This window comes from Zalophus californianus, chromosome 3, assembly GCF_009762305.2.
Source record: "Zalophus californianus isolate mZalCal1 chromosome 3, mZalCal1.pri.v2, whole genome shotgun sequence".
NCBI lineage: Eukaryota > Metazoa > Chordata > Mammalia > Carnivora > Otariidae > Zalophus > Zalophus californianus.
The window spans coordinates 12,878,859-12,892,663 of record NC_045597.1 but is presented as its reverse complement, the minus strand read 5'-3'; the positions used below and the strand labels follow the sequence as shown (position 1 = coordinate 12,892,663).

Below are 13,805 nucleotides of genomic sequence, written 5' to 3'. Positions count from 1 at the left end.
CCACTTACCATTCAGCAAATCTTTACAGACACTTACTATGTATCATGCTGATCTAATGAACAAAACAGACAAACATCCCTGTGCTCCTAGAGTCTGTGTGCTAGTAGAGCAGGACCATCAGGTATAAGAAACATTATAAAGAAATGCCGTTTCGGATGCTGGAGAGTGATAAAGTGAAAAATGAGAAGCAGAAAAAGAGGTAAGGAGGCATGGGGGGCAAATGACAGTGAAGTAGGGTGGTTTGGGTGAGCCCTATTGAGAGATGACATTGGTGCAGAGATTTGAAAGAGGTGAGGGATTTACCCATGTAGATTTTTGAGGAGAGGGTGTTTCAGGCAGAGGGAGCAACCAGTGCAAAGGCCCTGAGGTGGGTATGTACCTGATAGGCTGAGAACTACAGACAGGCCTGTGTGGCTAGACTGGATTGAGCAGGAGGGAGGACACTTGGATGTGGCTTCAGACAGATGACGGGGGAGGAGCAGATCCCCTGGGGCCTTGTTTTCCAGTGTCAAGACCCTGACTCTGAGTTCTGAGCGGGAATGATACAAATGATTTAGTAGAAGATGGATCTTTCTGATAGAACTGACCTGAGAAACTATTCGGGAACTATTTATGTAGTAAGTCAAATGGTAATCGTAAGTACAGAGGTCAAATGCAGCAAAGAAATACAAGGAAGCTGAAAAAAAATTTCATCAAGGTATTGACACAGGTGAATTTGAAAAGAATGTCATAGAAGGTTAAGTTGTGGTTTCCAAGTCCTGAGTGTCATGAAGGACTGGGAGTGTGTACATGAATCAGAATGGTTGTGCAGGTTAGAGGATGTGGATGGTTTCAAGTTTCCAGGTGAACCTGATTTTCCAGGTGAACCTCAAAATCATTGCTATCCTGGAATTAGCTCCTAGAAATAGCTCCTGACTTGAGGATCATTTCTTTCTACTAGGTTTGTAAGAACTTAAAAGAATCTGATGTACACCATGCAGAATGATCTTGTCTGCCTGCACTGGTTTTTTAACACCCAAGGAGCTTGTTGTCTGATAACTTAAAGGAAAACTCTTTAATTCACACTCTTTCAGTCTTCCTAGTGGACCATCCGTATTTTGGGATATGCTCTCTCTACCGCTGCTGTATACTCACTTAATGAGCTTTCTCCTGAGCCTAGAGTCTATGTGCTTAGACTTTGTCTTACTCTAGCAAGTTGGTGGCAGGAAGGGCCCATCATCCACAGCGGACACACAGAACTTGCTTGCTTTTTAGGGTTTTCTAGTTTGTGGATCATACAGACTTGTCCCTCCTGCCCCTTATTCCCATTATCTCATTCCTCAACCCCTCCTCAGAAGATTATGGTTTGGCATAGAATCAAAAGTATATGTTTTATTTTACAGTAGTTAATGTGTAGTAAGCCTTAAAACTACCCAAAGGAGTTTTCATAACTATCAAAAGGTGGCAAAACTTGGAAAAGCCTTCAACTACAAATGAAGCCTCTTGTTAAGTGCTGGCATCAGTGCCTGACATTTTATGTGTTTACCTCATTGAATTCTCAGACGTGCCTCCTTGGGGGGTATCGTTGTTCCATTATTCAGATGGGAAAATGAATGCCCAGGCAGGTCATGTAACTTGCCTGGGCCACATAGCTGGTAAATGACAAGCCAGGCATCGAAGTCCTATCCTAATGATTCTGGAACCTCTGTCCAGTGTGCCCCGCCCCCCATATTCTGTGCTCCTCCCAAATGTAATCTCACACATTTTTATACCTAGTAGTAATAGCCTCATCCATTGGAAATGCACAAGTTTGGTGTCTATCTTTCTTTATAATTATAATGTGTACTTTGTTTATAATGAAACTACTCTTCATAGTCCTTGACTCCCCCCCCCCCCCCATTTGCCAGTCCCTATAGTAGATGACCAGTACTTTTGGATATTTTCCCATTATAAAATACACCTAACAAATTTTACCATGTTAAGCATTTTGAAGTGTACAGTTCAGCGGCATTAAGTACATTCACGTTGTGCAACCATCACCACCATTCATCCCCAGAACTCTCTTCCACCTTCCCAAACTGAACACTCTACCCCTGAAACAGTAACTCCCCATCCCTATTCCACCCCCAGCCCCTGGGAAACACCATTCCACTCTCTGTGACTACCTTTGGTCTCTGTTGGATACCTTCTGTTACCTTTGTTATATATTTGTATGTTTCTTTGCCCTAAGTCTGGAGCCTCTGTGCTTATACTAATCTGAGCTTTCCAGTTTTTCAAGGGAGGAGAAGTACAGTTGACCCTTGAACAATGTGGGAAGGGTGCCAGTCCTCTGTAGAGTTGAAAATCTGTGTATAACTTCTGACTTGCCCAAAACTTAACTGCTAGCCTCCTGTTGACCAGAAGACTTACAGATAATAACATAAACAGTTGATAGACACATACTATATATGTTATGTGCATTTTACTATATTCTTACAATAAAGTAAGCTAGAGGGGAAAAGTTACTAAGAAAACACATTTACAGTACAGTACGGTACTGTATTGAAAAAAATCTACGTGTAAGTGGACTCATGAAGTTCAAACCCAAGTTATTCAAGGGTCAGCTGTACTAACTCAGATTAAGACTCTGACCTCCTTGCAGACATGCAAACCTGGAGCTCAGACCCACTTGCACCCCAACTGCTTATGTGCTTAATAGGATATTAAACTTGAAATGTACTTGAAAAAGAATGAAAAGTAAATAGTATTTATTTGAGAGGTTTTCTGGGGACTCCAGAGCTGAGAAATCTTAAATTGACCTGAAAACTGTGTTTTTGACACCTTGGTTTACGTATTTTTAATGCATAAGAAATAATTTAAAAGTCCTTTTTCAGGATGAGATAATGTTTCCATTCTCCCTACTAACTGAAAAACATTAAAAATGTTTTCTGTTGAAAGTGTCTGTAAGTAGGGGCGCCTGGGTGGCTCAGATGGTTAAGTGTCTGCCTTCGGCTCAGGTCATGATCCCAGGGTCCTGGGATCGAGTCCCGCATCAGGCTCCCTGCTAGGTGGGGAGCCTGCTTCTCCCTCTGCCTCTCTCTCTCTGACTCTCATGAATAAATAAATAAAACACTTTAAAAAAAAAGTGTAAACATTTAAAATAATTTTTTGTTCATTTAATGTTCCTGGAGGTTGTCCAAGAACCTTGGAGATTGGTTCTTGGGGGGAAAGCTGTGTTTAAAAAAACATGGTAGAAGAAATCTGCCTGCAGGGGACTCGTGTTAATTTGGTGCTTTGTTTTACACGGTGTTCACTCTTCTGTTAGAATATTAAGCTAAATTCAATAAAATATTTACTTTCCATCTTACTTTGGAATAATAATTTTGGAGGCTGAGTGCATGATATCGGGTGTGTTTTCATAAAGTTCAGGCTCTGTGCGCTGTATTAAGTTTTGAGGCTTAATTAGATCACCGAGCCCAAGGAGAGAAACACCAAACTAAAATAGACATAAAGAAAATGAAATATTTTTCTTTTGCTGCGAAGGATCTAATGCTTTTTCCTGGAGCAGTCGTGATCTGGGCTTTACTTGCCTGATTCATTATTTGTGTGATACTTTATTCCCTGACTAATGGATATTTTTTTAAAAAGTCCAGATTGTCTCACTTCGATGAATTTTGGAATTTTTTCTTCATCCACTTCTGAAAGTGATAAAAAGACGATGAATTGCTCAGGGTCAAGAGCCGAGAAACCCAGCTCTAGGAACGGCCGAATTCTCCATCCGCATTTTTCTTGCTCTGCTCTTCGCGTTGCCGATTTGCAAGGGGAGCCATGGCCAGCCTCCGCCGCGCATGCGCACGTGAGGTCTCAGAGCCAAGGAAGCGGAGTGACTTCAGTACTAATGATGCTGGGGTTATAATGTAGCCAAATGACAGCCTAGGAGCTGAAAGCACCCATTCTCTTCTTGGCCTGGAGTCGGGGCTCTGAAATCCAATCTGAAGTGTGTTTAATGAGTGTTCGGATCACTGGGGCTCAGTGTGGCGGGGAACAAGGAGGGCAGTGTCCCCGCAGACGGTGTGGCCACCCTTGGAGCCACGGCGGGAGGAAGAATCGCCGCGTTTGTAGACACGTAGATGGGCAGGCCTAAACATTTAGCCACATTCACCCAGAATGAAAGCCTTGTCCCGGCTTCCAGGCTCTGGTGTTAAAGCTGTAGTTGCGCTTCTTGCTCTGGTTGGGATCTCACAGCCATGGTGATTAGTGTCTGCTGATGAGGCCACCATCACTTTTCCTGGTGCGCTTTTGAGTCCTTGGCGTCCTCCCCCGTCCCCATCATACTTACTACCCCGTGGAGTTTACTGAGTCCTGGATACCGTCCTAAGAGGTTCGGGTAGAGTAAATCATGTATTCCTCACCACAACCCTATGAAGTGGTTTGGAGATTATGCCCATTTTACAGAAGAGGTAAGCGAGGCCCAAAGAGTAACGTGCCCAAGGTCACACTGCCATGGAGCGGAGATACGGGATTTGCAAGAAGGCAGATGTCTTCAGAGTTTGTATTCTTAAAAACTTGTTATTTTAAAGAGAAGAGCGGGCAGGGGGAGAGGCAGAGAATCTCAAGCAGACTACCTTGAGCATGGAGCCCAACATGGGGCTTAATCTCATACACGACCTGAGCCGAAACCAAGAGCCAGCCGCTTAAGCAACTGAACCACCCAGGTGCCCCTCCTCACCCCACCCCCAGAGTTTGTATTCCTAATAATGACATTATACTGCCTCTCTGTGTCACCCAGGGGCTGGAAAAACAGCATGAGAAACATCTCCCACATTTCAGTTCTCATTTCTGTGTTACCTGAGGAGTCCTGCCTTTGCAGTGGAAGATGGGTTGGCTTATGTGCCACTCCCCCTAGCTTGCAGGGGCTTACTATGGTCATCCTAACTGTGTCATACTATGTGGCCTACTCACGCGCTTTGGTGCCTCTAGTTAGAGCTCTTGCAAAGCGTCAGCCTCTTTCCTTGGTTTTATTGGCAAGTTTTCTCCAGGACAATTTGAATCACCAAAATTGCAAGTGTAGGTCTTGAAAGGGACAAGAGGGAAAATGGAGAGACTTTGGGACTCAACGATTAGGAGCAGATTGTCTTAACTGGGTTTGAATCCCAGCTCCGCAGCGATGAGAGCGTGATCTTGGCAAGTCCGTGACCTCCAGCCTGGAGTGCCCCAGGGCAGGTAGCTTATTAGCAGAGGTGCAGGTAAGCAGCCGAAGTGGTCTCTCCATCCCCAGGGTGAGTCCCGGGGCCGTTGCATCTGGCCTCCAGCGTCTTTATTGACTCCAGCAAGCCACCAGCCATTATTATTGATGTCCTGGAGGAGAAAATGGTAGGGACTCTGTTCTGGCTTCTTGTGTGCTGTCAGGAAGTCCCGTGCCCTGATTGTGGTTCACCAGCCTTTGCTTCCCTCCTAGAAGAATTTTATTTTTCTTCTTTGGGTTCCAAAATGACCCAGATACTTGCCTTGAAATGGATTGTGTTCATTCGTTCTGTGAGATAGTCTCGGGCCCTTTGCAACCTAGGAGGTTAGACCCTTTGATTCTGGAGAATTTCCTTGCATTGTGCTTGCATCATATCCTTTGCTCTTGGGTCTGTCCAGAAGTCGCGTTGGTCAGACATTGGAACTCTTGAGCTGAGCCCATAAATGCCCCGCACGCCTGTCTCAATGCCATCTCTTTGTCGGGATGTTTTGTTTCTAGGAGTTTTCACCTGTATCTTTAATCTCTTCCAGTAAAATTTTTATTTCTGTGCTGCTGGGTTTTCTTTTTTTTATTGTTAAGAGCTCTTAGTTGCTATACAAATATTCTTTATTATAACCCTCTAGGTTTGTTTAGTTTTTTTGTTTTCTGTTTTTTTCTTTTTTAAGTTATAAACTCCTAGCTATATGGGGATTCAAATTACAGTGTTTTAACAAGTGTTTTTCTCTAGTCTGCATTATCAGAAGTGGCTGGTGTCTCCCATTTCTGACCTTTTGTTGGGGGGGGTGGTTCTGCATAATGTGGCCACTTCCTTACCTCTGACTCTCTCCCCTCTGATCTATTGATAAGATTTCAGCATTCTCGTCTGTCGTCTTCTAGAATTTGGGGGGAATCTCTCACCTGCTGTCTCTTGTCTCATTTTCTTGGTTTTCTGTGAATTTATTCCTCCTTCCTTTTTTCATTCTCTACTGTTCTTTTTTTAAGTGGGGTTTCTGGGTGTAGTGGAGATGCGTGTATTGAGTTGGCCATATTTGGCCACAGACTGACATTCTTTTCATCGTTTATATTAAGCTCTGGCAGTGGCCTTGTGCTAAATTTTCTAAGAAAAACATGCATTTACGGGCCGTTAGGTGGGTTCCTGTGGAATTTCTCAGATTGTGCTCTCCTTGAACTTTTGCTTCATCGGCAGCTCCTGACTGTGCACAGAGGGGCTAAGAAGGGGTAGCCCTGAACCTCTGGGGTGTTGGGAATGTGTGTGAGTTGTGCGCATCTGAGTCTGGTTCCCACCCCTCTGACCTCACAGTTGGAAGGCACTCAAGAGAGAGAATATTTCCTAAAAAGGATTTCAGTTCTAGAACGCCTTTCACGTCTAGATCAACAGCTGTAGGAATACCTTTTAACAGCGGGAAGGATTAATTACCTTCCGTAATTAGTCTGCTACTTGCTGAGTGTGTTTGATGATCAAGTTAGAGGAATTTTGAAGGCCAGAGTTTTTGTTACTCCAAATCCGCTTATTGGTTTATTATTTCCTTGTAATCTCATTTCTTCGAAAGGGACAGTTTGGGATGTGACTGCGTTGTCTCTGCCCCACATGAGGCTAAGAGATGCGTATGAGTTTGCTAGAGCTGCTGTAACAAAGGACCACAAACTGGGGGGTTAAAACAACAAATTTAATCTGTCACAGTTCTGGAGCCCCCAAGTCCCCAATCAAGGTGTCCTCAGAGCCATGCTTCCTCCAAGACTGAGTAGAATCCTTCTTTGCTTCTTCCACCTTCTAGTGGGGGGCTTTTCATCTTTGGTGTTCCCTGGTTAATAGTCACATCCCTCTAGTCTCTGCCTCTGTCCTCACATGGCCTTCTCCCAGTGTCTCTGTCTTTACACCGTCTTCTTATAAGGAACCATTCATACTGGGTTAGGCCCAACGCGAATGACCTCATCTTAACCTGACTACATCTCGAGGACCCTGTTTCCAAATAAAGTCACATTCACAGGTACTGGGAGTTAGGACTTAAACAAATCTTCTGGTTTGGCTCTTTTTTTTTTGGCTACCATCAAGCTTCTAGCTTGATGTTAGCCTCAAATAGAAATCAGAGAGCGAGCGAGCCAGCCAGCTAGCCCTGCGTGTTGAGGATCCACGTGTCATTCAATAGCAACTGATTAGGGGCATCTGGGTGGCTCAGTTGGTTAAGAGTCTTCCTTCGGCTCAGGTCAGGATCCCAGAGTCCTGGGATCGAGCCCCACATCAGGCTCCCTGCTCAGCGGGGAGTCTGTTCTCCTTCTCCCTCTGCCAGTCCTGCTCACTCACTCTCTCTCCCTCAAGTAAAAAAAAAGTAGCAACTGACCGATGTGACTGGCACCTTGCTACTCAAAGCATGGTCTTTGTACCAGTAGCAGCCTCCCTAGGAACCTGTTAGAAATGCCGATTCTCAGGCCTCATCCCATTCGCCCAGGATCAGCACTTGGAGCTTGTTAAGGTGATTGGCGGGCACAAAAACCAGAAGTGCTGCACTGAATCACCCCCAGTGGGGCTTGGGGTGGCCTCTGCCCTTGGCGACATCATCCCGCAGTGCGCTGATGGGGTAGCCAGGTTTCCTGTCCCGTGACATTGAAGAAGCATGCCTCCTCCTCAATGTCAGCTCATTCCCCCGCCATCCGTGCTAGAAATTGACATTTGTCCCTTCACAGTAGAAGCAGCAGTAATAGAAAACTTGTTCTTTACCAGGGCCTTTGCTAACCACTTTGCAATCATAGTTTGAATTTTTACACTGATCTTGGGAGATAGATGATAGTATCTCCAGTCCTGTCGTGACCCCCATGTCCTGTGGACTGAATTGTGCTCCCATACCCTCCATTCATGTATGGAAGCCCAAACTTCCATTGTGGCTATATTTGGAGTAAGAAAGTAATGAAGGCCAAATGAAACTATAAGGGCAAAACCCTGAGTAGGATTAGTGTTCTTAGAGGAAGAGACCCCAGAGAGTTCTCTTTCTCTCTAACAGAGTACTTAGCATAATCTGGTTTAGCTGGGTTACTTAGCGGTATTGATTTCTGTTTCTGCAGCAGGTAAGCCCGGTGCCTGCAGATGGCTACTTGCTTGCTGTCTATAGGGTCCTCAAGCCTGCAGAGTTACATCCACCCACCTGGTCATAAAAGTAGCAAAGGGCCATGAGGAAATCTACAGGATTCTAATGCCCTAAGATAAGGCTTGAGAGTTAGTGGGTTATAGAACTTTGAATAATATTCTAAGAGGTATTAAAGGTGAGAAAAAGCGGACCAAGGCCTTTGAGCGACGTCATTCTCTGCTGGATAAGAGCATGCCCTGGTTGTCATGGTTACGTTAATCCTAAACCAGGAAGGGGGGCCGGGGGCGGGCGGGAGAGAAAACAACACTTCCAGAAAGGGCTTTCTGAAACCTCAGCAGATGCAAATTTTTTAAACCTGGGCAAACCTGTGTATGAGATTGCTTTTGAAAGGTTAGAACCTTAGCTTGTATCAAGTAGGGGAAATCGTTTGTTTAGACGCTTGAGGAAGTAGGGAAGGTAGGGAAGGGAGGAGACGACCCCCCACTGCAGAAAGAATTGCCTTTATTCTTTTGGAGGAGGAAAAAAAAAATACTCCCGCATAAAACTTTATGCAATAGAAAAAACCTGAAGGCATATAGATTTTTAAAGGTACAATAAACTAAAGCAACTTTGATGTCACAATTTTTTTAAAAAGATTTTATTTATTTGAGAGAGAGCAGGAGAGCACAAGCAGGGGGAGCAGCAAGCAGAGGGAGAAGCAGGCTTCCCGCCGAGCAGGGAGCCCGATGCGGGGCTCGATCCCAGGACCCGGGATCATGACCTGAGCCGAAGGCAGACGCTTAACCGACTGAGCCACCCAGGTGCTCCTGATTTACAATTTTTAAGAGCTTAAATCCAAATTTGAATGTTTATACTATTTGTTATTCGGTGTTTAGTGGCCCGACATTCCCCAAAATGCAAACCTCCTCCTAAAAGGTAATTTTATAGGATTCCATGAACAGCCAATTCAAAATGGGGAAAATCAAGTGGGACACCCAATTTGAAATTAGCCAACTTACTTGTGTGTGAGGCTAAAATTCAGATGCCTTTTGGAGCATAATTAAAAGTAGCCAATAAGAAAAAAGTGATAAAAATGTGATTATGTAGTTTCACTATTTGCTGATTTGTTCTCCAGAATAAAACATATAATTACTATTTGGTGTCATATCTGTAAGGCACACGTTTCTAGAATTAATTTTCATCAAGACTGGCTGAGTGTGGGGTTGGCCAGACTGACCGTTTTTTTTTTCTCCATTTTAAAAAAGATTTTCTTTATTTGAGGTGGGGGGAGGGAGGATGTGCGAGCAGGGGGAGGGTCAGAGGGAGATGGAGAGAGAGAATCTCAAGCAGGCTCCACACTCAGCATGGAGACCCACTCGGGGCTCGATCCCACGACCCTGAGATCATGACATGAGCTGAAATCAGGAGTCTGGTCGCTTAGCTCACTGAGCCACCCAGGTACCCCAGCCTTTCATGTATGAATAAATTTTACCTTAATAATTCTACTCTGGTCCAGGATTGGAGCGTAATGCTGTGTTTTAGGTTGACTGCCATGGAGTTTGTTTCTTAGAGGCTGTGGGAGTCTTAGAGGTCTGTTTCCTCAGCCTCAATATAACACTTGGTGATAATTAAAAAACTCATTTGTCATAAGATCCTTTCATTTTCATATTAAATTTCATATTTAATATTTCATATTAAATTCATATTAACTAGCGTGCAGGTTTTCAAATGATGTGTAAATTTCTTGGTTTCCCCTCATGTACGGTAGCTTGTGCAGCATTAAATAGAAATGTGTGTGTATCTTAAAGTAAGCCCCTCCTTTGAGAAGAGACTTCTACAGGTCAGAATTCCTTGGGGTCTCTGCTTTGTGCCCGCTAACTTTATCCAAGCTGTTGGATATGCCCCCTTCCCCCATTCACACTTCATCATCTTATTTCTAGATTTGTTTTAGCAAAAGTGCTGGTGGATTTATAGCTCTTTGAACCCTGTTCCTGGCTCCTAGTGCAAAGCCTGCCCCAAATGCAAAATTTGCGGTTACTCTAACAACGTTCATTTCCTGCCAAACACATAAAAGACCTCTTTGCCCAGAGAAATCTTAGCAGATGTTGAGTGCACCCACATGGGTGTTCGCTCACTCTCCCCATGTGGTCAGGCCTTCACAGCCAATCTTCCTTGAGCTATTTTCTAAGCTCTAATGTTCTAAGAAGAACTCACTTTCTGACTCGTAAAAAGGTAGAAACAGATTCTATTGTGCATCACCCTCTCTGGCTGTTTATAGATGTGAACCCCACCTCCACTTACTTTTTCTTGTTTTTTTTTTTTCTTCTGCATTTTTCATTGTGATAAAATATATATAACATAAATTGACCAGTTTAGCCATGAAGTGTGCAGTTCAGTGGCATTAAGGACATTCACCAATACCACCATCCGTTTTACATTCTGTGATGTGATTTTGTTTTGGTTTTTTTGTGTGTGTTTTTTAAATTTAAATTCTAGTTAATATACTGTGATGGGAATTTGAACAAAATTACTTTGAGTGTGAAGTTCCAAAAAATCCATCGGAGACAAGTGTTGAGGAATGATGTTGCAGACTGTCAGAGTAAATCCACCGTGGGAAGTAAAGGAGGGATGATTTCTCTTAGAGAATGGGAATGAAATCTTTTCCTTCTTTATTAGACGTTCCTGTTTTTCTCATTAGTCCTGCCATCAGCTCACATGAGATGATTCTACCAGTGACCTTTGAACCAGGCACTTCATGAAAGAGCCTGGTGAGGTTGGGATTACCCGTGGAGAATATTGTACGCCTTCAGAGAGCTATGAATATCTTCTGGATTTCAGTGATGAGGAATATGGGAGTATAAAGTGGCATCTGTTTAAAAAAAATGCTCAATGACTGGACACGGAAGCATCTTTGATGGCTCCTCAGGTCATGCTGGGCCAGGCTAACGGAAATGCCCATCATTAAACTTGTCAGGCTCTAGCTTACCGTCCGTTAGTCCCCGGGGTTACTAATTGGTTCCTGTAATGCTTTGCTCTTCTCAGAGGAAAGGTGAAAGTATAAAAGCAGTAACTGGAGATGACCATGTTTTGAAACATTTTTCTTCCAGTGTTTGATCTGTGTGGTGGACTTGGGTCCATTTTATTAGTGGGTCATTAAGAATCCATCAGGCAGTGAAGAGAAACCAAGGCATATATATGATTCTTAGTGGTGAGGGTAGAAACTGGGAGTCTTTCTCTCCTGTTCCCTTTTCCCTTGCAGATTCAGTATATAGAAAATGCATGTAGAGTATTGATTGCTGTGGGCATTTCATTGAGTACCAGCTGCTTTGCTGGACGATAAGAATATAAAGGTGAGTAAGGAGCCCAGAGTTTAAGTGGGGAGACAGGCTCATGTATACTTAACTTTATAGAATACTGTGGAATGAGTATGTTTTACTCATTTGTTCATTCACCTCCAAATTGGTTGGTCTTCAAGGCACCATAGATACAGAGATTAATAAAATGCAGCCTTTACCTTCAGTGTGGGTGAGGTGTGGAGGTGAGTTTGCACAAAGTTCTGGGAGAACCTAGGGAAGAAATCATAAATTCTGCTTTACTTGCAGAGGGAGGGACAAGGAACAGGGTTAGGGTCCACTGCCACAAAAAGGGCACGGAATCGTGAGTTGAAAACTTAATGTCCCCACAAAACCTACACACAAATATTTATAGCAGCTTTATTCTTAATCGCCGACACTTGGGTGGTAGGTAACCAAGATGTCTTTCAGCAGGTGAGTGGATAAATAAACTGTGGTACATTCATACAAGGGAATATTATTCAGCAATAAAAAGAAATGAACTGTGAAGCCATGAAAAGACATCCAGGGACCTAAATGCATACCGTTGAGCAAAAGAAGCCAATCTGAAAAGGCTACATGCCATGTGATTCCAACTATACGCCATTCTGGAAGAGGCAGTGGAGACAGCAAAAAGACCAGTGGTAGCCAGGAGTGGGGGGGGGGGCGTGGGGTGGGGGCTGAGGGTGGTGAAATTATCCTCTGTGACCCTGTGATGGTGAATACGTGATACTATACATTTGTCAGGACGTCTAGAGCTGTAGAATGCAGAGTGAACCCTGCTGTAAAGTGTGGGCTCGGGGTGATGATAATGTGTCCGTGTTGGCTCAGAGGTGGTGACAAATGCGTTGGTGCAAGATTAATAATAAGGGAAACCGGATACTGTGTATGTGGTAAAAAGAGGTATGTGGGAATTCTCTGTGCTTTGTCTTCCATTTTCTGTAAATCTAAAACTGCTCTAGAAGTATACATATTTTTTTAATAATTTTATTTATTTTATTATTTGTTTTAAAGATTTATTTATTTGACAGAGAGAGACACAGCGAGAGAGGGAACACAAGCAGGGGGAGTGGGAGAGGGAGAAGCAGGCTTCCGGCGGAGCAGGGAGCCCGATGCGGGGCTCGATCCCAGGACCCCGGGATCATGACCCGAGCTGAAGGCAGATGCTTAACAACTGAGCCACCCAGGGACCCCTAGAAGTATACGTATTTTTTAAAAAGGGGGTGGTGCCTGGAATTGGGGTGGGGAGGGGAAAATGGCAGAGAATTAGCATCTAAGTGGGAATACAGCCTGGAAAGGGCTCCAAGGTGTGCAGTCGGGGGTACCGGTGGTCGGCGTTCATGGAGGTTGGCAAGCTGAGAAGGGCCGGAGGATTCAGGAAGGTAGAGGCTTCCCGTGGTGGGAGCTGAGGTTGGTTTTCATCTCTTCCCATGTCAGAGGGGGTAACTCCTGTTGTTTCTGTTCGCAGCAAAGAGCCCCAGGGAAAGTGCTGCTGGACGCAGTCTGCAACCACCTCAACCTCGTGGAAGGGGACTATTTTGGCCTTGAGTTTCCCGACCACAAAAAGATCACGGTAAGTAATGGGAAGTTAATGAAGTAATTTAAGTGATGGGAAGATATTTTACCATCCACTCGGCTTTGGGGAAGGTGAGTAATCGGGTCTGGTTCCTTGGCCATACAGACCCATCACAGAAGAAGAGCATCCAGAAAGCCCTTGTTAGTCTTTTTTGGAAGTACTACATACATAGGATTAGCAAGTGCCAAGAGAATAGTCCATGAAGACTAGCTCCCTCTGACCCTTTCCCCCACCTCTCCCTCCAGAAACTACCATTACCAGTTGCCTCTGTCTCTTTCTGATAAAAGTCCGTGTCTGTGTATATACAAACATATTTCTGAAACACGCTGATGTGGGGAAACAATATACAACGTCCTGTACCTTCCCTACCACTTCCATTAGTGTATTGTGAAGATCTTTCCTTTTCCGCACACAGAATCCACTTCCTTCTATTTCAGTTCTGTGCCATTCCGCCAAACGGACATGCCAGGATTTACAACGCCTTTTGTCAATAATGGGATACTTAGATTGTTCCTAGTCTTTTGCTTTTCCAACAGATGAAACTACGGCAAGCACACTAATACATTTGAGCTTGCACTCAAGTGTTTCAGTACTTGAGATCCAGTGGTATGGAGTTGCCTAATCCGTGGGTTTCG

The 13,805-nt window shown here is 44.1% G+C and overlaps 1 protein-coding gene across 11 annotated transcripts in view; it reads left to right on the top strand.

The window, feature by feature from the left end:
• The window catches only part of FARP1 (FERM, ARH/RhoGEF and pleckstrin domain protein 1), a 265,189-nt gene that overhangs the window by 159,324 nt on the left and 92,060 nt on the right, over window positions 1–13,805 (top strand). For all 11 annotated transcript variants that reach the window (XR_004819950.1, XR_004819947.1, XR_004819948.1 and 8 more), the window contains one exon: window positions 13,063–13,167. Coding sequence is in view for 5 of the 11 variants with exons in the window: in XM_035726576.1 (XP_035582469.1) it covers window positions 13,063–13,167 (105 nt within the window). In the remaining 6 variants the exon portion in view is untranslated. The remainder of the gene's footprint in view (window positions 1–13,062; window positions 13,168–13,805) is intronic.